This window comes from Ascidia mentula, chromosome 8, assembly GCF_947561715.1.
Source record: "Ascidia mentula chromosome 8, kaAscMent1.1, whole genome shotgun sequence".
NCBI classification, from domain to species: Eukaryota; Metazoa; Chordata; class Ascidiacea; order Phlebobranchia; family Ascidiidae; genus Ascidia; species Ascidia mentula.
The window spans coordinates 16,567,168-16,591,017 of NC_138573.1; the positions used below are offsets into that span (position 1 = coordinate 16,567,168).

Here is a 23,850-nt window from a genome sequence, read left to right on the forward strand (position 1 = left end):
TCTTGACCATATTTTGAGACATAGCCTATCAGGCATGCGACGGCTTGGCAGTTTCAGGTAACGTGTTTCCCAGGTTTTCGAGGCAAAGCTTGTTTCAGCAAAATCACAGCGCTCAACTTTTAGGACGTTTTGAACTTCCTGTTAACATAGAACATCTTCCAGGGTTGAGGTTTGGTGTAGAAAGTTGGTATAAGCTTTAGTTACAACTTGATGTGAATGTTTTGCAGGGTATTTAGATAAAAAGAGACCAACATTGTGCAAACTTATGAACGAATAATAGGGTAGCAGACGGAACGCGCGGGGCGTATTTGCGTTTTGTGCAATGTTACATAATCGCCAAATGCAATGTGGCATTATATACTTAATATTGCACCACTACGTAGTCGCAAGTTATATAAGGACAGTTAATTTACACGAACGACTCAAAAGCTGCAACATAAACCCGTGAAGAAACGGATGGCGCACCCTATATGAAACCAAAACATTGCGCAACGTTGTATATAAAATCAGTCTTAAGATAACAAAACGCAAAGAAGTTTCGACATCCTATCCCCAAGTTTCCTCTCTTCGTCAGCATGGCGCAACGTTCACAAGACGCACGACAACACACGAGGGCTGGGCGTCACGAGGGGACTGGGCTGGTGATACTGTTGTCAAGCCGTCACGCGTTACAGCACATGGCTGACCCACGCAACAAGGGTCCCTTTATTTACCTCCCCTGCGGTTCAATCCGGGCCCCTTTTTTCGAACTGCCAGTCATGACTGTTGGTATAAGCGGTGGATTTGCATTACAGAAGTTAACGGCTGAGATGTAGATGTAGTATGTGAGTTAAATATAATATAGGATACAAGGGAAGGGCGTTTGTTATTGCAGAATCTGTTTTTACCCAATATGCATCAAATTACACTACATTTTAAACTTTTGTTGCATTGTGCAAAGAGAAATACGTTGGATTTTTTTGTTTGGTTGCTTAGAAAGCATTGCCCATTGACAAAACGGTTCGTATACTTGTTGATATGTAACTCTGCATTCTATGCGTGGTAAATGAAATTAAGCACAATGTATCGACTCCCGTTATTGTTACAATGAAACGAGGGCTATCCGTTACCAGGAATATGAGCACAGGCTGAAGAAAGCACGCGACGACCGAACAATGAAATTGTAATGAGCGTTGTATCAGTTAACAAAAACTCAAATAACAGCATCGATTACGTGTTTTCGGACACACCTTTACTTAACACAAGTGGTTACAGGGAAGATACGAGCTTTACAACCAAAGATCTGGTATAAAAAATAGGCTGTGCACTTGACTTCCAGAGTCAACCTGCATGTTTACACGGTCGTTAGCTTCAAAGCAACCATGCACAGAACAATGTTTTGGGGCGCGTCTGGCGGTCATGCTTGAAGGACAAGGTTGTTCAAGGCCTGTTAAATACAAGGTTACTTAAAACCTAATTGAGGGGCTAAATTTAGTCATGGCATTTTGCGTAATAGAATGTTCCAACTTGCTAAAATCATTTTTTAAAAGGGCGAAACGAAAAATGTGTGTGTATGCATTAAGATAAGAATGCCTTTATATATAAGGCGCTTTTACAGTTAAAGTCCACATCCAGTGCCTGGGTCTGAGTCGAATGGAAATACGCATAGATGCCGACTATTTGAGGTAGCAAAAATATATGTGACAAACCTTTTGTGTGTACCGAACTTTGCAAATAAATAGTGCCTCGAAATCCTTTTTTCAGACTTGAATAATTCCCGAATAGATTTGTGGTTGTGTCACCCAGAGCTAGAGTTGACACACTGTGACTCTAAGAAGAAAGGTTTGGTTGCAACGACACGAAATATGGTTTCCATACAAGCACTTCTATTCCTCATTTGTATGCAAGCCACCTTCGGATTAGGTAAGAATGCGTAATAGTGTCGTTTTTCCACTAACGTTTGACAGATCTTTTAAACCAAGTGTCATATCGCGAGCTGTCACATTCTTTACAAGTTCATCAATTTAGAAGCAAACGTATGGCCAATGATTCTTACAAAAACGACAATTATAGAATAGAAAACTAAACAATGCGGAAAAAAATGCCATTGATTTCAAATGGTTTAACAGAGACGGTGGAACCTCCGGACTTGTACTGGTCGATGGAAACCATAGTTGGAACAGATCTAATTCCCGATATCGGCAACACTACATTGTGGAGCGGTGACCTGGCGCGGTGGGCAGAACCATGTAAGGTTTAATCATACTTGAAACTGCACACACTAACACGTTATTGAAATCTGTAGATTTCTGAATTTCACTTTAAACATTTGAATTAAAATGTCAAGATTTTATTGGGCATTGTCCCGCTAAAAGTGGTTTGAGTGTTACAGAAATTGAAATGTGATGAAACACACGTTTGCGAACGTGAGTAATTCATAGTTTGGACAGCGCAGCATGGGCCTTAAAAATGCATGGTGACAACTTAATTGCCAATGGTAAATGTAAAACATTTGAAAAAAAACACCAGATCAGATTTACTTTTGACCCAAAGTTGTACGCAAGGACAGTTTAGTTTGTCTGAAAAATTACTGTACCGTAAAATATATAGTACTGTATAGTAAAATCTGTGACATTTGTCGATGCATATCAGCCTAAACGCTGTCAGGCACTCGAAGGTAATGCGCAACAAAGAGACGACCAACAGACCGTGTAGCAAATACGAATGGAGCGGCCTGCGTTTAACCAACCAACAACGCAGCAGTACATAAACTCATTCATAAAAACAACTCCGTATCAAGAGATTTTGTGCTTGTATATAGGCCACCGGGATATACATTGAAGCACATTAATGGCATTAGCGTAATGCTGGGATGCTTTCTCACGAAGGTACAAATTTACACGTTCTTTTCAGACGTGGGTGAGGGGTATGACGGTGACGCCCTGCTGTGTACCGGCCGAGGAATCAACGTTGCCCGAAACATTCGAGAAAGAAACGAACACTGCCTCTTCATGCCGACCTTGTGTAGCGGTGAGAAATCTGTTGTTTTTAAGCTTCATCGCGTGGGTCCGTTATGTGTGGGTGAACATACGCAAGGGGGATGGATTGGATTGCAACGCTCCCAGTATTACAATGCACATTCCACGCTAATGCATCAAGATTTCAGTGGTTTATCTGCTTGCATTGGTCACCGGTATAAACAAATGCAATGCCAAGAATGACAACAAAATTAGCAACAACGTCCATCAAATGCATTTCATTTATATTTCATGATGTTCAGAGTGGAAAAACAAACAAGTTTCCGTCTCGCCTTGAAATTTAATCTCGTACACGACCAAAAAACGTGAGAAGTTGACAAAAAAGATTCGTTTTTCACGCTAGAGTGAAGTCAACTGACGACAAACATCCACCACCGTGATTTAACCGTCAACAAACGGCAAAACTTCACTCGTCGTACGCCCATAGTAAATAAACAACAGTCAACAGTCAGTAAATGGGTTGATTTGATCGATTAAATTACTTGACGTGACGTCACGCAAAACAGCCAAAATTTAACCAACGCTTATTGGCATTAAAACCTTTTTTTTAGGGAAATATTCAAAAAAATTAGGGAAATATTCAAATTCTTTGTAGGTCTCACAGTCACTATGTGGCTCAACGTACAAAAGTGGACCGACTTGTTAAGTTGGATATTTTGGACCGGAGCATCGTCGTACGCCTACCCCGGTATTTCTATATATCCCAATCCGTTGGATCGCATCAGTATGACGGCCGAAGTCTTGCTGCCTTCCAGTAAGTAATGGCTATATTCAGGAATATTACATTTCATATTAGCCATTGTTTTTTATATCAATAAAATACACCTGGTTCTGCCAAATAAGTACAAATGCGTCAGTATTCATCAAAACGATGAATAGAAAATTTTTTTTTCCAAATGTTGAGGTTCTAGTTGGTATTTGTTCTGTTAGGGGTGCTCTATGGAGCTTCAGTGAGCCAAGATTTGGTCGGAACAAATCAATGGACCCACGTCGCTGTCACTTGGTCTCAGACCAATGGAATCAAGGTAGTCTATTTTCCACTTGGAGCAACAAATAATGATAATCAACCCAACAAAAGCTAATCTTGTTTCCGTTTTTTTTGTACACGTCATACTATAGTCCGAGAAGACTACGAACGCACCAATGAGAAACGTTGGCTCACATACGTAAGAGAAAGGGGTCTTGAATGTGTTGTTAATATACAGTTTGGGGAATTTAGATCTATTTGAACGGATCCGAGGCGTCAGCGTACACAGCAAATCCAAGCATCAGTGAACGTAACGTTCTCGACACCGCGAGGCAACCTCTCAGATTTGGGCAAAGAGTAATGAGTTTTCACATGGATGAAGTAAAAGTTTGGTACCGAGAACTTAACGCCAGCGAAGTCGCTCTGACGTCAACTCCTGGCGTGGCAACTGCAGGTGGGTTAAAGAAAAATCCCCAATGGTGTTTTCTGTAGCTGTTAAGTGCAGCATACGCCGGTCTACAAAAATTGGAACCTTTCCTGTAGACGCTGTAACTGCTGTGCCCATACATTGGAAGTTATTGTATTTGACAAAACAATTCAATCCTACAATAACCTTATCCATAGCTTTATGGAAGCTCTACGAGTCTCTGGTGTTCACCGCGCACAAAAACATTTAACCTTGCTCAGCTAATTCAACATCAAAACGTTCTGATTATTAACTAAGTTCAAGAACCAAAGATTTTGTTTGTTTTTTTTCAGCACCAGCAAGTACTGCGTCGACTGTTTCAACTGAAGCAACATCAACAACTACAACACCACCTACAACTACAGTAACAACTACAACACCACCTACAACTACAGTAACAACTACCACCCCACCTACAACTACAGTAACAACTACCACCCCATCTACAACTACAGTAACAACTACAACACCACCTACAACTACAGTAACAACTACCACCCCACCTACAACTTCAGTAACAACTACAACCCCACCTGTAACTACAGTAACTACAACCCCAACTACAACAGGAGCCACCACTACGTTGGCTTCTACTGCGACACCTGCTACGTCAACAACTACGTCATCATATACCACGAACCCTACCACTACTACGCAGATAACCACAACCACAACTGCCCCGACTACATCCAAGTCCGCAACTCCAGCAATTGAGACAGTAAAAACCACAAGTACGTAAAGTGATTTAAACGTCAAGAACAGTGTTTCCAAAAACGTTTTTTGCAAGTGAAACTCCGCAAGTCTATTTTAAGGAAACCTTAAAATGCCAGAATCGTCAAATATACCTAAACGTGTTTCATGAAAAATTTATGGAACCATTTGCATTTACACATTGAGCCCTTGTTTAGAATTCCGCTGAACCCACCTTGCCAGTGATCGACAAAGACCCAGTTTGCATTGATAAATCGGTGAAATGCGTTCAGGATTGACATTTCTGAAGTTTTTGGGGTTCTTCGTCAACTTAAATATACTTGCCGGGTTCCACGGACAAAACGTTTGGGAAACACTGCATTACAGGGTTAATATTTTAAAATGATAAAACATGGATAGGCCATTTTCGTAGTCGTAAGTTTGAGGCCGTACAAAGTGTGAATTTGTTTGGTGCAAAATACCACCTTCCGTCTCAACACTAATTGTAAATGCTGTGTGCAGCTACCACCACAACCACAACCACAACATCCGAGCCACCAAGCTCAACTGAAGTGGACCCAGGTATTTTCATTTGAAATCAGATACAATCCCATGTATTTAAATATAGCGGGTATAGCTGCATGATTAGTTCACTTGTATGGTAGATATAGAAGTAAGCATGACTTTTCACTCATATCATTTAATGCCATCACTGTCAACAAATATGACAAATTTTAGAGATCTTTAACGTTGAAAAAAGGTTGTTCCTCTAATAAAGCCTTTTCAAGGCAAAAATCCGGACAAAATAATAGTTGCAAGGGTGGGACAAGATCAGGCTATATGTTTATATAGGCTCTGTACAAATGATTACATATAAAGTTTAGGATAACCACAGCACCATATCATGAAATATTTTCCGGTGACATGACATGTATATAAAATCAGTGACAATTAAATTCGCATGTGCTTGACAGGTTTCTGGACTATCGCAACAATAATAGCTGTTTCGGTGGGAGCCGGACTGGCTGTGTTGGCTTTTTGTATAGCTTGTATTGTTTGTGTTTGCGTGCGGAGAAGAGAAGAAGAAAAACAATCAAAACCGACAAGGGTTTAAGATTTTTAATATACACACGTTACTCTGTTTTTTCATACTTTTCTTTTACTACATATAACTTTGTCGAATCCTCTAGATCAGTGTTTCTTAACCGTTTTTGGATCACGAACCCCAAAAACATTCTTTAAAAAGCCATGGACTCCTTTGCAAGAAACACATTGCAAATGTCGAAAAATTAAAAATCGTGGACAGTGAAACCGTATGGACAGAGGAAAATACGTGGATTTTCGGAATAATTATATTTCGTTTCATGGACCCCTTAATGCATCTTCTCGGACCCCTTGGGGGTTCATGGACCCCAGGTTAAGAACCCCTGCTCTAGATCTAACTTGATTTTTGTATCGAACTGACGTTTCTTGCTTTTGTATTTTAGCGACCGTAGTTCCTTAGTTGTGTGGTGACATACACTGAGCCCCAAGTGATATAAAACGCAACAAAAGTATTAATAGCAGATAATTGTCTACGGAAATGAATTGATTTGTACGTGGCATGACGTAACATATGCCATAGAAGCAAACATTGACCTTTGAATGTTGTGTATCGCGGTTTGATTGCGTGAAGTTTTCTTGCCTTTCAAATAAATACTTTTGTTTCCATTGATTTCTGCGATACCATGCTTGTTTTACTTCAATATTCATTAGCCAAAACTATGTAGAACATAGCGGGAATGTGGATGGTAGCGATGCATAACTAAGTCCTCGGTGTCAACGTAGTAGATGCTAGATATAGGTACAAATATTGCACTTAGCTTCAATCAACAATGTAGACAGGCATGGACCATTCTTCTATTAAGCAATGCCGTTGACTGCGATCAATGTTACATTTCAAAACATTCCCGAAAATGGGCTTGAACAGGATACGCTTTACGAAAAACAGTGAAAAAACAAACGCGACTACATGTAAAAAGCAACTTAATGTTGCAGAATATTGTTTGCAATTACGATGAAAAATATTCGCAGGATTTTGGACGACGCAAGTGATTGTGGGAATATCTGTAGGAGCTGGTGTTTTGGTGCTTCTACTGGCCATCGGCGCTACAGCGTGTTGTTGCTCAAGGTGTAACAACGGCGGCGGATACGCTGCCTAACCTAAACCAACACAACAATCAGAGGAATATCAGATGCACTTTTTGCATTGTTTTTGTTTCTAGAGTGTAATTAATTTGTAAAGGTATGCGTTTTGCCAGTTGGTAGTTTGTCGTTGTGAAAGAACCAAATGAATTGTTTTACTATGAGGCAAACAAACGTGTTCTGTACATCATTTTTCACTGCCAGAAAGTGAAAGATTGATATATTATGCGCAATTTATCAGCAATACACGGCATTTTGTGCAGATAAAAATACCTACACGAAAGTTTTGTAACCAAAATAAATACACCACCAACACATTGCTGGCGGAATCAATGTTTTTACAGTTGGGTAAAGCATTAAAAAACATCGCATACAAAAAAACATAGCCATAGATTTGTTTGACACCTTACCGTTTATTCTTGTCCCGAGGTCTTTTTGATTTCTGCCAGAGTCCAAATTTGTTTCTCCAAATGATTGCAAACGTTTCCATATTCCGCTACGACCGCTTCGAATTCTGATCCGAGCTGGCGATATTGCGCCAACTGGCGGCTAATGTCTGATAGTTCGTATTCACGCTGTTTTGTGGTTGTCTCAATTTCAGCCCTGCAATTGTAGGTTACTTGTATAATAGAGGAAATAAAGGCTAATAAAACTATTGTTAAACTACAGGATTACAATAGGAGGTGGTAGAAGACCTGTAGGCTCAGTCAAGCTAATTTATTGTGAGGTGCATACATACATCTGGATATTGGCTGTTTTGGTTGAGCAATCCCCCCAAAAAAATTATTTGGGAACACCTTCTACATTACAGCAAAACATGTATCACTTTGGTCATTTGAACAACAGACAAGTAGAACACATGGAAGGATTATCCTATGCATCTATCATCATGCCTTGGCTGCGAAGCCTGTGAACTTTATGATCAGAATATTAGAGCTGTGATCGCCAAATATAGAGGGCCTGCGCAGTGGGGCGATCCTGCCTTGCTATGCGAAAGCATGGCATTACTTCTGCGTCATCTATATACCTTATTTTGTTGAGAGCTTCAACTCTCTCTGTTGTGTACGTTTCTCTTTTTAGAATCAATCGCTCCGATCTACGAAATAAAACATATTTATTGAGGATTGTTGCATGCATAAGATGTGGGTATTGCTTTTGTTGCCATGCCGTAATCATGTACAAAGCTGGCTGCTTTAATTATGAACATTATAATGATTGCCAGAACCCACTGATGCCCAATGAGACTAAATAAAGAAATGCTTTGTGGTGTTTGTACCTTACTGGTGTATTGTTTAAAAAACTGGTATTGAGTTTTACTTGAGAATTAACATTTTACACAACGAGTAGTTTTTACCGAAGTTTGGCAGTAAAATTTTCCACACAAGCCCGAGCATTTTTAACGTAGATTTGGTCTTTTTTGGGTTGCAAGTTAAGCCAATATTTCTCTAGAAAAGTTGTTAGAAGTTCACCGCATGACTGAAGTGTCTGAAAGGCAAATATAAATATATATTTTTTAACATACAAAATGCAACAGGTTTTTTGTTAGAACAGAGTTGATCTGTACCCAGACACTGCAAAAATTTGACAAACCTCCTTGTAATCGAGGTATGCATTCGCTTCTTTTTCTCTTCTTTCTTTTAACTCGTCCTGTTTTGTTTTTATTTCCTCCTGTTCGCTTTCCAAAATCTCTCCCAATAACAGACTACGACTTTTTAGAACCTTGGAACTTTCTGAAAACAAAGCAATGTTAGTTGTTGGACAAAGACATTATCCTTTACTCCTTCACAACTCATTGCATTATGAAAAAATTGTAAAATAAACATTTCATAAATAAAGTATATATATATATTTAACACTAGCAATGAATATTAACATAAAAAAACCTGGTGGTTTTCCATCATGAAGTGCTGTGAGTTTAAGGCAGACAGAAGAGAGATATGTTTCAACTTCAGTGTGAAGCAGATTTTTTCCTTCCTCAAGATATATCTTAAAACAGGCGACATATATAGTATGCACCATCACAATTAGTTTAGAGACCAAATTCCTCTTACCACATTATCTGCGTCCAACGTATTCTTTAATGTTTTTTCATCTATGCCAAGTAATGAATCCCTCTTGTAGTTTGAAAGATAAGCCTTACACTCATTCACAGTGAAGAAGTTTTTGACTGCTGTCCAGCACTACAAAAGTTTTATGTATGCTTACAACTGTTGCAAGTGGTGGTCATTCATAAAAGCATACAATAAATATTATCTAAACATATTGAAAATTAACCTTGGAATCGTGGGTTGAAAGCTCATTCTTCAAAACTTTTGATTCAAACTTCAGCAAAACATGTTTAACTGCCAAATATAAAATCTGACAGGTCATCCACTGAACTTTGGCTTCTTGGTGCTCTTTTTCCAACTAGAACAAAACGAATTAGGGCAAATGTGTGTGTAAATAGTGCACAATTATTATTTACACATCAGCCTTCTATGGCAAAAGCATTCTCAGACAGACCGGAAGCTTCAATGCTGTAGGAAGCATGGTCTAAAAGCTAAATTGGGACCCTATTTTTTATATTCAAAGGATCCCACAAAATATGCATTAAATCACTAAACCTGAGATTTTAAAAAAGTTCTGTGGCTATTATTAGTGTGATGTATGTAGAGATAAACAATTACCTTTACGTCAACCGTTTTATTTAATTTGACCTGCAGTCGATCTGCCAAACGAGCGAAGTTTGGATTTTTTGATTTGACACTTTCTGATATAAATATAGCCATTTCCACAGCAATTGCAATTCCTTTATTTTTGGTTTACAAAAACAATAACAACCAATAAAAATGATTAAACTTGGCGCCGGTTTACTTGCATCCCATGATCGATAGGCATATCTCAGATTTCGCAATTTTATTTTAATCTTTCCAAATAAAAGAATTTTAAAACGTTGTTTGTCATAGTTTTTAATCATCAAATGATGTTTTGACATTTTTTACATGCTATTCCTCCTCGGAAACATATTTTGTCATGTATTTAAAGCATGTTAAATTGTTCGCATCTTGCTCGAAAATAAAACTTTGATGTGTGTTTACAATGTATATTTATTTTAGCATTTTTGGCCTCAAGTCAAACAAAAGTTAGGATTGATGAGCTACATGAAAAAAAATTATCTGTGGTAGCCGAAGCAACATTTAAGAAACATTTTAGGAATTTATGAAATGATTCTCTGGCGTTACGGCCTACTGAACTGGCTAAACATATACGTCAGCACGTTCGTGCGCAGTTTTACGTGAAGATAATCACGCTAACGGGCTTTGAGGCGCGCCTTGGAGTTAATCAAGCGTGTAAATGACGTCAAAGTGGCGTGGGTTGGGCTCGGGTGAACGCCCAATGTCTAAAATAGAAACTATTAGTTGCCATCACAAACGATTTATACCTAACAGAGCGAAGTTCTTTTGAGGAATTTCTCCACTCTCTCCGGTTAGTTTTAGAACGTTTCGCAAGGACGAGTTACAAAAATTTAACCACGCGCGATTTTAAAATAACACCACCAGGCATAGTTTTTGGCGCAAACACGCAAATTGCGTGGGTTTCGTCATATCCGTGGGCTTTGTGTGGCTCATCGCAAAAGCTCATTTAGTTCTCTCCATAGGAACCTTTGGTTATAAAAAGTCAGCAGCGTAAAGGCGCGGTTCATACTTTGTTTTAAGCGCCGGAACGAACGGCCAACAGTAGCCCGTTTTATACAGCTTTTACAAAACCGACAAATCCAGTTTAGAAGTATAGGTATATTGTCAAAAGAAAGGTAGACAGATGCAAGTTGGGGTCAATCATACACATTTTACCAGGAAACAAAAATTCTTTTTTGGCTATAAATGCTCACAAACCGTAACACTTGTTTTCATTGGACGCGCCTTTGAATTGTATGGAAGCGGCTGTTTGCGATTGCTCCTATTATGTGGAGATAAAGGTGTGCTGTGTGGTTTAACGTAACAATGCACACAATGGTTTGGAGGATGGCAACCGTACAGCTCTTTGGAAAGCTGTATATCAGGGTAGCAGTTAGCTTTTAGCCGGAAAGCTAATATTGAATGCGGTTTGGGTTTTGTCGTCAGTAGTGTTTTATTAATACCATATCAAAGTTTGGAACAAGTCTAGTATTCAAGTGGCTATCACTGTTGTGCGTTGAATAAAGTTGCCTTGCATGTTTCATGAAGTTGTATTGTGTTTTTGCAAAGTTTGAACAAAGAACATCAAGTTATTGGACGTAGCCTATGTTGAAAATCCATGAAATTTGAATGTCGCTTGAAGACAAAATTAGTCTGCAGCCTACTTTGTTGAAATTGCAACCTTATCAAAAGCACTTAACCTTTCTTCCCAGTACCAGGCTACTTGAAATTTGTTTATGGAGAACGTCTTGGTTTGTTTACATACGCTGTCTTACGCTGACGAACTAAAACGGGAAACGCCGAAAATATTTTAGACAGTCTGTGTTGTAACCTGTTATTGCATGAGTGGGTTAGCGCAGTCGCCTGACAATAAAATTGCGTGACAAAAAGGTCCATAATGGGCAGTAATCTCACCTGCAGGGTCTATCTTACCTGCATCACCGGATAGACGGCTTTTATGAGAATGTCAGTCGCTGAGATTGCTGCTAGCGAAATTGGAGCTATTCAGAGAACCCTATTGTAAGCTTTATAGATCGTATTGTAAGGCAAGTAGATCGTTGGTATTCAACAGTTACTGTTTATGGCAACACAATGCGTTTATGACGATTTTACTATCTTGCAAATCAGACGACAAGAACATTTCTCCAGCCAAGTAGTTATGCTATATGATGTCAATGTATTGTCAGCAATGTCCAAACATAGCATTCGAAAGCTTCTGGCAGTGTGAACGTGCATGCCATGCGCAATTGGATTGGAACTAGTTGATTGTTTGATTGATTATTGTGCATTGTGACGTCATAATGAAATATGCCGTGAATGGCCTGCAATTGACGCATTAGGCATAAATCGGCGTGATTCGGTCAGGTCACTGAACAACATCGGTTGTTACTGGTCAGAAACTGCAACAGATACAGACCAAAGGAAACAGGGTTATAGGCTTGATGCAGATCAGTTTGTTGTGTTTTGCTGCTTTACTTCGTTATGCCAAAGGTTCCTATACCAAAATGATTGTAGGCTTTGGTACTAAAATCTACATCTCTGCCAGAAAAATACTCTGTCTGCAGAAACCCGCTGTATCATTATTATTTCATGAATCCGTCTTACGTTTCAGAGCAAGTCGATTGTGTGACAAATAATTGAGGGAAAATATTTAGGGTGTTTCAAATATGACTTGTGACGACCAAACCAACCTGGTATGCCATAAACAAGTGGAGAGCTTGCTATTGTGGCCAAACGCAAAAACTACCATGCACCTTCAGGTATTTGCAATATCAATAACATTATTATTTTAATTAAATTTTGTCATTCTTCCAGGAAACGTTGAACTATTGTACTGAAAACATTAGTAAGAAATGGTTAAACAGGCCAACCTCCGGGTTGATTGGTCGTTCTAAGGCCGAGTAGACCTTATATTTTATAACAAGTAAAACTAAAAAATACGAAAAAAGACAAAGAACCAATGGCTTTTTTGTGATAAAATGGATATCATACCAGGAAAAGATTGTTTTTCGCCGGCTGTGTTCTAATTATAATTTACAACCATGTTACCCCAAATTCGTTTCATTACCGACAGGAAATGCAGTTTTCTCTTGCGCCCTCCAAGCCCGGATGTAATAAGTTGGATGACGTGTCCTACTACCGTTGCGCCATGACCAAGGAGACCGGTTTTCATCCAGTACGCTACAGACAAGAAAAGAGCGTAACGCCTTACACCGTAACCCAAACGTCACGTGACCGATTCCGATCCACCTTTAACGTGACCTTGGTCAGGACGGAGGAAGGAGTGAAGATTCAGGATGGCGAATACAAGAGAGGCCTAGAGATTATCAACTAGATAATAAAACTTAATATTTACCCAATGACTCGATCGAAAACTCTACTGCCATTCGTATCGTACGTAGGCGTACATACACATGTTTGATTTGTAAGTTTCACCCGACATAAAGAAAGGAATAACGAGGGAATAAGTGTAACTAAATGACACAATTCATACATTATTCTTGTACTTTCCCAAGAAGTTACTAAGAAGAATAACGTACTGGTACCCCTCATAAATCAACCAAAGGTCAACTTGTTTTAGCACGTCAAGGTTTTCTTTGTTACTTATGATGTAATGCTTCTTTCATGCCGAACTTCCGTCTTTTGATTACACCACGTTTTCGCGATATCGTCATTGCCCGACTACATGTTTGCCTTATTATTCTTGATTTTGCATTATATTTGTATGCATATGTGCTTTTGTATGTGTAGAAAAACTCTTAAATGTTACTGACGTATCACATTACTCCCATTGACACACATCAGAGCCAAATGGAAAATACATTTTTCTTCAATTAACGCATAGTTTTTTGCTTTCATAATTAACAAAAAAATCTATTTCGCGAAGAAAACGGACAATAGGTTCGATTCTGACTCAACACAACATTTTTTCTGTACAAATACTTTTATTGATGCAATACGAAAAGGGAATGAACACATCTGTGGAAATTGTTATGGTGGGCGGCCAAGTGCTTGTGAATTCTTGAAAATGAAAAACCCACGCCCAGCGCGGCTGTATCGATGAAATTGAAAGCGCAAAAGGATAAAATTCGAGCTCAGACGAGAAAAGTAAAACAAAACGGCAGAAATAACAACCATCAAGTGCATAAAAAAGGGCTATAAGATGACAGTGATGAATGGGCTAGACTTTGTTTTGGTAGCTTGCGAGGATGCTTCTGTTCTTCATCACAAGAACAATGATTCCCACCAATAGGAGAACCCCGACCAAAAGTCCAACAATCAGGCCTAAAAACAAACAAACAATTAAAGTATGTAGGATAAATACAACTTTATCGTAATTGATAAATGATCATGAATGGATGAAAAGGTGATTCTGCGGAGAGGGTTCACAATGCTTTCTCAAGCTTTGCTCACCGAATAGTTCAGTGTCCGCTAAATGGAGGCCTCAAGCTCATACAATTTCACCCAAAAGGTTTCTACAATAAGTCGGTTTTACACACTTTCCTTTTCCGAGTCAGTTTCGAACCAAATCAACAACGTGGAACGCTCATACCAGTATTGTTTGGATACAAAATGAGTCAGGCGTGAGGTGGCAGAAGCAGTTTTTGGTGAACTTACCAGCCATGGGGCCGGGGTCAATCGCTTTGGAAGCGACGTAATGTCCTCCAGCGGTTGTGTGAAAGGTCACAGAGTCGCTCTTCATCTCGTCCACCGAAATCTTATTCCAGCTGTTCGTCCCATCAGCGGACCAGTAAACTTCCGACACGTACAATGAGGGAACCGAGGTACTCAGACGCATCGTCATCTTGAGCGGTTTGGAGTCGACACCGATTTGGCCCTGAAAATGTTTTTTAGGAAATAACGGTTTTAGTCACGCAAGGTCCAAGTTAGCTTAAGGCAACTCGCTTTTGGGGTTTAAGCTAAAATCAGAGTTGTAAAAGCTTAGACAATTGTATGTATCTGTTAACTTTGCATTGTTGATAAAGTGAGTATGAAAGATAACAGTGCATATTTTTGTTTGTTCGATATTTTGTGTTTATGAACTTCTCCTTTTAGTGGGTCACAAAATTTATTGCTATTTCAATTCTCACGAATTATTTACAAAAAGACATAAAACGCTCACCTGTGGTTCCAATTTCACAAACGGACTGACGTAATCATTGTTAGGTGCATGAACCACTACAGTGAAATTATTTTTGTCTGTCTCGGACAATACGATGAGCTGACCTTGTGTCAAGGCACTAGGTGGCACTACAACCTCAGTGTTTGTGCCTCCGCTGCAAAAATGACGTCACAATTTAGACAAGGAAATAGTTGTGACCAGCGTAATTTGCTTATGACGTACATTGTTTTTTACCACGCAGCTGCACATACATCAGCCATTAATAACATAATAAGTCCACATGATATGGCTTTCAACCATTTTTCTTTACGTTAAGCATGCAAAGTTATTTTTGATTTGCCTTCAATTTGTCCCATTTGTGCAGCAGTTACAGAGGTTTGGCTGCAATTACCATTACGTATAGACTAGCTTAATTTAAGTTACGCAATACTTCACAGAAGAAGATACATATGATCTCGCATAGCTCGTGACAAGCGCGTCGAGTTACATACGTTTCTATACACACTCCAGGTTACTGGGACAGCCGCTAAAGCGTCATTGTAAACAGGTGTAGTAACAAGAATATTGAATTTCGTACTTGTTGTTTGGAACGGAAACAGATCCGCCAAGAGCTCCAATGTATTCCTGCGCTAAGACTTCATTGGTTACCATCAACTTTCCCTTTTGCGATCTGTTTGAAAAGTTGTTGTTCCTCGTGCACATGTAGTTGTAATTGCCCGAACTGGTGACCTTGCGTGGCCCAAGGTCAAAGTAAGTTCCCGCGTCATTCAATTCTTCCATTTCCCCACGAAACTGGTCTGAAATCAGAAAACGTTATTTCAAACTGCGGCCTGCAGGAAGTACGTTTGAAACAGTCGATTCCAAAAGTTTAAACCAGTAATTCCCAAATTGTGCATCAAGATGCCCTGGTGCGTGGTGTAGAGTTGTCATAGACATTTTGTGACATGCCTGATTCGAAAGACATCGCCCAAAAAAAGAGAGCGAAATCTTTATCACTTTCAAATTTCCACATTTATGCGTTTGGTATGAAAGTAAAATGTGGAACAAATGTAATATTGTTTGTGAGTCGCAAATCAGGCGAATCGTTTGTTTATTACTTTTAAGGTTTTACTTACGTCCCAGAACAGCCAGATATTTCATGTCATCAGCGCTGAGACCACCAAGGGAGGCGTTTGTGAGATGGGACGGATAACTGGAACCAAGTTGTCCGTGGGTATCAGTTTTGTAGACACTAGGTTCGCCCTCGCTGTACACCTGTCATTCAAATCAACAGTTGTTACTATTGACCGTAAAAATTTGAGAAAATCTGAAACGTGCCGGTTAGTGTGTTCAAATACGAAGTGGTTACGATTAACAGTATAGTGTTACTGTAGCTTGGGTTGTTTTTGCACACCCTGTATAAACTCGTCCACTCAACGTTGAACAAACTTGAAACCCGGAAATTTAGAACAAATCTAGGCAGAAAGCTATTTTGTCACGTTGCCATTCACATGAATCACACCACGCATTCTGGTGAGACAAAGAGCTTTGTTGCGTCACAAAAATCGTTGTGTTCGAATATGGCAGTAAAGGACCGGAAGAGTTGAGACTGATATAACCCGTTCCAAAAAATAATGTGTCATTTCGGCCGCCAGGCAATATATGCGTCTGTAGCCCCCATTTTACCTTTTTCAACAATGCAATGCGTCAGTGTTGGGTAAGGCCAGATGAACTGTGTATTCTTTACAAAACCACGAGTCAAGCATTGTTGAAAAATATATTTCTGGCATTCCAATTGAAAACGCGAATTGTGACGTGCGCCAAACTAAAACAGATTCTAAGCACGTTTGCTGGGCATTTCTACTTGAACGACTTAACTGTGCTGAGTTTCAACTTAATTTCCTTCACATTTTTTGCAGCATTCTTGATCACGTGTTCTTAAATGAGCACCTGCTTCTTTAACCTTCTAGCTTGGTTGTCATTATAATTCCTATTGATCTTCTTCAGTTAAATTTCTTAGTATACATAACGCAAAATAAAATGATATTATTTACACAACTTACAGCATTCTTGATCATAACCACGTTTGAGCGATCAGTGCTGGCTCTACCTTGGCCATCGTTATTACCAGGGTTGTTGTCAGACCCAGTCCATTGGAAATGAACGTAATTGTCTACACTGACTCTGGCCGTGTTCGGCACGAAATCGTACTCCACACCGGGATACACCTGTTATGTACAATGTGGTTATTTTGTTTTAGTCCCGATCAATATTACATGGATGCTGTCGCATGTTTAAGATTAAATCCCAGTCACCAGTGCTTGCAACTCACTGCTTTGTGATGTTTTTTATCGTTCTGAACAAAAGCTTTCCTTAAATCAACTATTTGGTTTGCAACGTATTTTTTTAAAAGAAACATATTTTTTTTCCACACGCAAATTTATTACAGTCGGTAAATAACCCTTGGAAATTTAACAGGTGTTACTCATACAGTTGTTTGGACTCGTAGTTTAAAACTACTTATTTACCTGCACAATGTTGCCGCGTTTTCCACGTACGTTGACGTTTGTGATCTGAGCATCGCTGGAGATGGTAGGTGGGCGTGGTCGGATGGCGAAGGTGTGGCTCCTGCAATACACGGGATTGGTCAAAAACCGGGCAACATTTTGTTGTTGTTTTTTTATTGTGAGGATTTGTTGGTGTTTAACTTGACACAAAATGAACCCAGACACAAACGTAGTGTTTTCAGTTATGATTCACGCGCTTTTATAAGGCGGGCAGTAAACGAACCTGTCTTGAAAAGTTCTACCAAACTGCTGCGTATCAATCGCCAGCTGCAGTTTGAGTTTCTCCAAGTTGAAGATGTCAACCTGTGGGTCGTTCTTCAGGTAATAACCACGATTTTTGGCGGCATCGACCCCCAGACCTGCGACACAAAAATTAATGAACAGCTTGGAAGACTTCAAGTCAAATATTAACAACACAAATAAGCTTAATTTACAAAAGAAAAAGGTTTTCAGATATATGGTTTAAACATTTCCGTCGTGTTTTGAAAAAGTTGCTCAACGTTTATTCTTACCATATCTACTCCACAGATCAGGTCCAGGTCCTTGATTTGCTCGTCTGTTGTTGTGGGCGGACGTAGTGTTGTCTCTGTCGTAATCCCCAGTCGTTATGTTGTATCTTGAGAAAATTTCACACAATAAAAAATAAGATGAACCAACAAAATAAACAAGTTTTTCTGAAGTTTACATTCAAGGCGAAAGGCAACGTTCGAAAGCACGAATCAACATGCTGGAAAAGCGTTACGTCATTTCTGTATAGAATAGTCATTCCGCATCCAGATTATGTTTAAAGAAATTTTTTTTCGGAAGAATTATGATGCGAATCTAAATGACGCATGAGTAAAATTAAATGCAGTTGCGTGTTGAATATATCTGGAATATGAGGCAGAATCCAGGCTCGCGTGAAAGCAGCATCCCATTATTTCGCTTCGCTGATTTTACACATTTACGCCAAAATACTTCTATTGTTGCGAAACTACTACACTCCAAAAATTGCTTCCCAAAAAAGAAAGACCACAATGGTTAATCAGCCGTCCTAGTTTCGTTGTATGCAATTTTGGTACTAAATTTAGGGGGGAAACCTTCGCAAGGGACGTGTAAATTTTTAACCCTGGTTACACCTTATGACAATTTTCGAAGGTTATTACCGGTTCTGCTTTCCCATAGCTGCCGAATATTAAGAAACGTTTTGCTCAATTTACCGAATTCTCAGAACGCAATGCTCGTGAGCAGAGTCGGGGATGGTCCAGTTGTAGCTCAGAGTCTGTCCTCCCACACCGTTGCCAAGGTGATTGTCACGTGAGTACTGAGACTCGACGCACTTGGGGGCGGCAATCCCGTGAGAGGGATATCTCGTCCATTCACCCAGGGCCTGTTATAAGCAAGTATTTATTTATAACAATAACCCAGGTTTTTTGGCACAGTTCAAGGTAATTATTTGGTAAATTAACTACTTGTCTCAATTGCTGACACAAATATAAACCTCATACAACAAAGCAAAGTCTTGTGAAAAATGTTGGTAGTGTGCTGATATCACAATTGCAGTAAAAAGAATCAAGTTGTTGGTATACTTTTTTTAGGCAAATTAACATATCTGAAAAAGGAAACAAATGGAAAATTAGGATCGGCTTAAACACGTGTGTGATTGACAGGTCGTGCCAAGTGACGTAATGCTGAAAAGTTTTCCGTGTTTCCATATTTGGATGCGATCGAGAACGGATGTGCGTCCACAGGACGAATCACCAACCTCACCAAATATCAGCAATAAGACAAGATGGATAGCAAATACTTGGAACAGCTTGCTTACACGATCATGGCAACATGAATCACATTTAAACTGGTTGCATTGGGTTAAACATTGACAGGTGCGGAGTGACCTACGCCCACACGACACATAACAAAAAAGCAGCAGTAAATGGTTACAAAAACGTCGCTTCCTTATGTAAACAGATACGACCTAGATACACACTGGGCATAGGTAACCTCTGTTCATCGCGTAGCTTAACTATAAACAGGATATTAAGCCTGTAATTCTCCTCAAACCTAGGTGAAATGATGTTTCCAAAAGTTTAGACGAGTGTTTTTCAAACTACCAAACAATATTTTGTCTTGGGCTAATACAGTATTTAGAAAATTTAGGGTATAATTCACCTCTTTTCCATTGTTTTCGTAGACGAACGTTTTGCATTCTTCCTCAGTGATGGGAATGTAATTGTTGTTTGGTGGGTTTTTGTTCGAATACTGAAATTAGGAATTTACGCATTAAAACTACCTGTATACATCCGCAAACTCAACTGGCAAACTTTTGTAATTATCACACATATCAAGAACAGTTATTGTTACGTCAACTTCACCAAATGCACACAACTTTTCACCTAACACATTTCTATCTTTTCGGAGACTCATTAAAAATTTAGAAGGCAAGCATTTCAATTGTTGCTCCTAAATCTACAAATCCGCATCTCCAGCGAAAACTTTACTTTGTTGGGGATAAAACTATTTAGTTCACCTGGAACAGAAAGTTGGGATCAACTTTGCAGTAGAAACGATCTTTCACATTCTGACTCTCGGCCACATACATTGAACATCTCGAAACGTCGTTGGTTAAAACGGCAATGTCCTGGAATACAGTAATGTAAACGTGAGTTGCACAATGTGGAAAAAAATCTTTTTTAAACCGGATTTCTTTCGGATCAACTTCAAATATATTACTTGTGAGCTGCAAACAGGGCGGCTGTTTTGACATATACCAGGTTTCATCAGTCCAGCATGGTACTTAGCCTGGTTCTTTAGCGCGGGCAAGACTGTTTTACGTCATATGACGATGCATGGAAGTGAAAGGTGGGAAAATTTAGGCGTAACTGACAACGAGTACAAATGAACAGAAATAGAACCAGCAAAGCAATAATTTCTTGGTACTCAGATTTGCAGAACATCTCGTGACAACGGAAGCACTTAACATCTCGTGACAACGGAAGCACTGATAGTGTTGTGGAAATATCAGGTGCGACATGGCAGTTACCATATTAATAGGAAACAAACCGTCACTTAAGAGATTCGTGCCTCCTTTTGCAAAAAGGTTATTTTCGGATTGAACAATTCCTGTTGCCTTTGTACATGGTTATACACCGCAAATTGCGCCATTTTCAAACCTTAAATTGCACTTTTGGCTGTACAGGACGTGTAATACTGGGTCGCAACATGTGTAAAGCGCCTGGGATTAGAAACCATTCTATTACAACTGTAGCTCTTTATACATTAGTGCTGCAACAACCAAGTCCCAATGTTAAAGGCGTGGACGCGTTGTGAATGTATTTTTGTGACATTGAGTTGCACGATGTTGTGAAAAGTACGACGCAACAAAGGCATATTTATTGCGCAACAATGGGTGTTCAACTGTATGATAGCAGGTTTAATAGTCCTGATAGTGCCATACGCGTCCATTGCATGACACTGCACGCACGAATTACTGTGTCACACGCTATGCTATGAATCAAGGATTTAATTTGCTTTGTGACGTAATAATGTGGGATGTTCGCTTTTAGAACGAACACCTATGAGAGGCGCGCGGTGGAGGAAATGACGTTAATGGGCGATATTTTGTCAACTTTAATATCGTGTGGTGTTGCTTTAATCGGTGAAAGGTAAATACACCTTATTTTTCAGCAACGTTTGAGAATTTAGGCCGGTTAGCAAAAATGGTCTTACAGACAAAACAATTCCTTCCAGTCCGCTTAAACACAGTCTTGCAGTTGTGTGGTGTAAAGTCGATTTGTGATGGTAGAATCACATGCCTAATTATTCCATTAAATTTACAGCAAGTCGTCTTGGATATTTTTTGGACGACTTCCTGATCACGCATTGTGACGTAAACAATGTCCAGCAAGCATTACAGAACATACGATGAGTTAATGCGAGTTTTGCATTTCACGTTGATTGACTTTGTTTCCTCGTTTAAATGGAAAACCCCTGAGCTACAATAAGGATTAAATACTTGTCGTCTTTCGCAACGAAATGGATTTAAACGACTCCACATTTTCCAGGGTATTACCAGCAACAAATTAACTACAATTTTGTATTTACATGCTGTTATACTCATTGTAAATTTTTAGCCGCAAAGTTGTGAATTGTGTCAATATACATGATGTTAAATTTGGTTATGATGTATTTCAAGAAACAAATCAATTTGTGGCAAGTTTCAAAAAATAAATGTACAATTTTTTTGACAAGTTCTCTAACGCTTTTTTCCCAATTCTAACATATACGGGAATGGCGACTGGTTTACCTTCCATGGGCTGGGATGCCAGTTAGGGTAGTAATCTCTCTCTTCGGCACATTCGTAACCATATCTGTTAGCATTCTGGTTCTGTCGGGTGCTGGTCGCGTATTCCCGAGGGACCTGAAAAAACACACCCAAATGTCGGCACATTTCACAATCTCTATCAATGGGATTGCCGGTTTATTATAGAATTGAACAACTCATGATTTTCTTGTCGCCTTAATAACATTTGTTAGCTTTAATTGTCGAGCAATATTTCAAGATATTAGGGCACCGAGTTGCTTTAAATATACCAATTCATATTGAACCTACCCGGTCGGCAACATAAAGGCCTTTATTGCGTTGTCTCAGTCGGCAGTTATGGTAATGTTGAAAGTTCTCATTCATGCCATAGCGCCTGTCTTCGTTGCAGTCCAGATCTTCACATTGTGCAGGGTTGGAAGGAATGGTCGAAGTTGTGGTTCCGTCTCTAACCTGGTCCCCGCACATGTACTGGAGTACGACGTCACAATGGTTGTTTTCGTTGTAGCAAGAATGTTGGTTGGTCCTGAAAGATGCGTGGGAATAGTTAACTCGCCAAATAAGTCTTAAAATCAATTATTGGTGAATATCATTAACGAAATGTTTGCAACATTTGCGTTCGGGCAGAATCTCCATCGAGAAAATAACTCTCCCAATCATATGTAGTTTCGATAGTAGTATAGCCAAAACATATTCCCGTAAAACATGGTCTAAACTTCGCAAAAGATTATTTAAACACGAACAAAGAGAAACCCACCATTCAACTTGTAAAGTGGATCCGACGTAGTAGTAGAGGCTTCCTACATTGTAACCACCCCTGTTATTGTTCTGCGAGTCAAACATTCGCTTTGCATTGTTTCGATTTCGACCATTCTCATTGTGTCGATTGTTGCTACCCCTGCATAGTGACGTCATAGTTGTAAAAGGAAATAGTACATTTCTACTTTTATAGGGTTATCATCTTGAATAAATATGATTCGAGTATATGCGAATTATATGTAATTCATATCTATGTGCATCATACATAGGAAATAAATGTTGCATCAACATTAATATTACAAGTTCGTGAAACAACCATTACTTTTAATCATTAATAACACGAACACGTTTTTGTTCCTCTGGTTGCTGTGTAAGAAACGGGTAAATTTAAAACGTGAACAGTGTACAACCAGGAAACGTTGCGCCTTTGTACGATACGGGAACGTGATAACCCTTGTACGTTGAGAGATAGGAACCACTATGTTCTGTTCTAGCGTAGGTTATATAGTGCTGCACTTACCTCGGATTGTGGAAATAGATATCAGCAAATGCACATTTTAACAGAAATACACTGAACAGAAACGTAAACTTCTTCATATTTCACCTACTGCCCAAATTTACCTACAAACTGTTATATGATTAAAATTACTAGTCAAGGTAAATAAAGTACACTATCACACAGTCTTAAGTACATGTACCTGGGGACTACTAAAAGCAGGCTGGCCAGAGAGTTACTAACTGCTGTACAGTAGTCTGATGTCACCTGTGCGTACTTAAGCCTTGTTAATATCTACACACGCCTGCGCAAGACCTGCAGTACAAACTATAAGGTTCTGGATATTCCAAGAGCAGTCCAGTCAGAACAAGAGAGTGACACACGATGCTAACAAACGGCCTGCGTCACCAGTCATGTGAACACAAATTGTAGCCAACAATAGGACGGTTGAACAGACGCGCGCGCTGCGTTGTTGGACTGATTTTCACGTCAGTTCTGCTTTTGCTTCAGGCAACGAGGTTGTGGAGCTAGTCATCAGGGCTATTTCGACTGCGCAGGCTAATATACGATTATATTTCTTACCAGTGCAGCATAGTGACGCAACTGCAGGTGGAAGTAGAATGATTTTGAGAGTGTGTTGCCCTAGTAGACC

The 23,850-nt window shown here is 39.4% G+C and overlaps 4 protein-coding genes across 4 annotated transcripts; 2 read left to right on the forward strand and 2 right to left on the reverse strand.

Annotated features, from left to right (window-relative positions):
* Positions 1-1,747: 1,747 nt before the first annotated feature.
* Positions 1,748-6,854, forward strand: LOC145911070 (uncharacterized). The gene is made up of 9 exons (XM_082998313.1): positions 1,748-1,902; positions 2,109-2,228; positions 2,893-3,009; positions 3,613-3,771; positions 3,948-4,042; positions 4,237-4,438; positions 4,744-5,181; positions 5,663-5,722; positions 6,115-6,854. Exons 1-9 carry the CDS (start codon positions 1,845-1,847, stop codon positions 6,252-6,254), a joined length of 1,389 nt encoding a protein of 462 aa, XP_082854439.1. The 5' UTR covers positions 1,748-1,844; the 3' UTR covers positions 6,255-6,854.
* Positions 6,855-6,948: 94 nt separating this feature from the next.
* LOC145911073 (HAUS augmin-like complex subunit 4) lies at positions 6,949-10,124 on the reverse strand. Its single transcript, XM_082998318.1, has 9 exons — positions 9,991-10,124; positions 9,599-9,730; positions 9,376-9,504; positions 9,208-9,310; positions 8,915-9,054; positions 8,679-8,809; positions 8,352-8,420; positions 7,735-7,927; positions 6,949-7,342 (listed from the first exon to the last, which is right to left on the reverse strand). The coding sequence occupies exons 1-8, from the start codon at positions 10,090-10,092 to the stop codon at positions 7,738-7,740; spliced, it is 996 nt and encodes a 331-aa protein (XP_082854444.1). The 5' UTR covers positions 10,093-10,124; the 3' UTR covers positions 6,949-7,342; positions 7,735-7,737.
* A 952-nt stretch (positions 10,125-11,076) lies between these two features.
* LOC145910787 (uncharacterized) lies at positions 11,077-13,880 on the forward strand. Its single transcript, XM_082997990.1, has 2 exons — positions 11,077-12,737; positions 13,052-13,880. The coding sequence occupies exons 1-2, from the start codon at positions 12,645-12,647 to the stop codon at positions 13,310-13,312; spliced, it is 354 nt and encodes a 117-aa protein (XP_082854116.1). The 5' UTR covers positions 11,077-12,644; the 3' UTR covers positions 13,313-13,880.
* Positions 13,881-14,055: 175 nt separating this feature from the next.
* LOC145910785 (protein DD3-3-like) lies at positions 14,056-23,333 on the reverse strand. The gene is made up of 16 exons (XM_082997989.1): positions 23,223-23,333; positions 22,701-22,841; positions 22,235-22,469; positions 21,929-22,042; positions 20,153-20,263; positions 19,795-19,884; positions 18,846-19,015; positions 18,159-18,262; positions 17,870-18,005; positions 17,608-17,707; positions 17,143-17,307; positions 16,216-16,354; positions 15,678-15,897; positions 15,101-15,254; positions 14,596-14,815; positions 14,056-14,262 (listed from the first exon to the last, which is right to left on the reverse strand). Exons 1-16 carry the CDS (start codon positions 23,297-23,299, stop codon positions 14,159-14,161), a joined length of 2,280 nt encoding a protein of 759 aa, XP_082854115.1. The 5' UTR covers positions 23,300-23,333; the 3' UTR covers positions 14,056-14,158.
* Between the last annotated feature and the right edge of the window lie 517 nt (positions 23,334-23,850).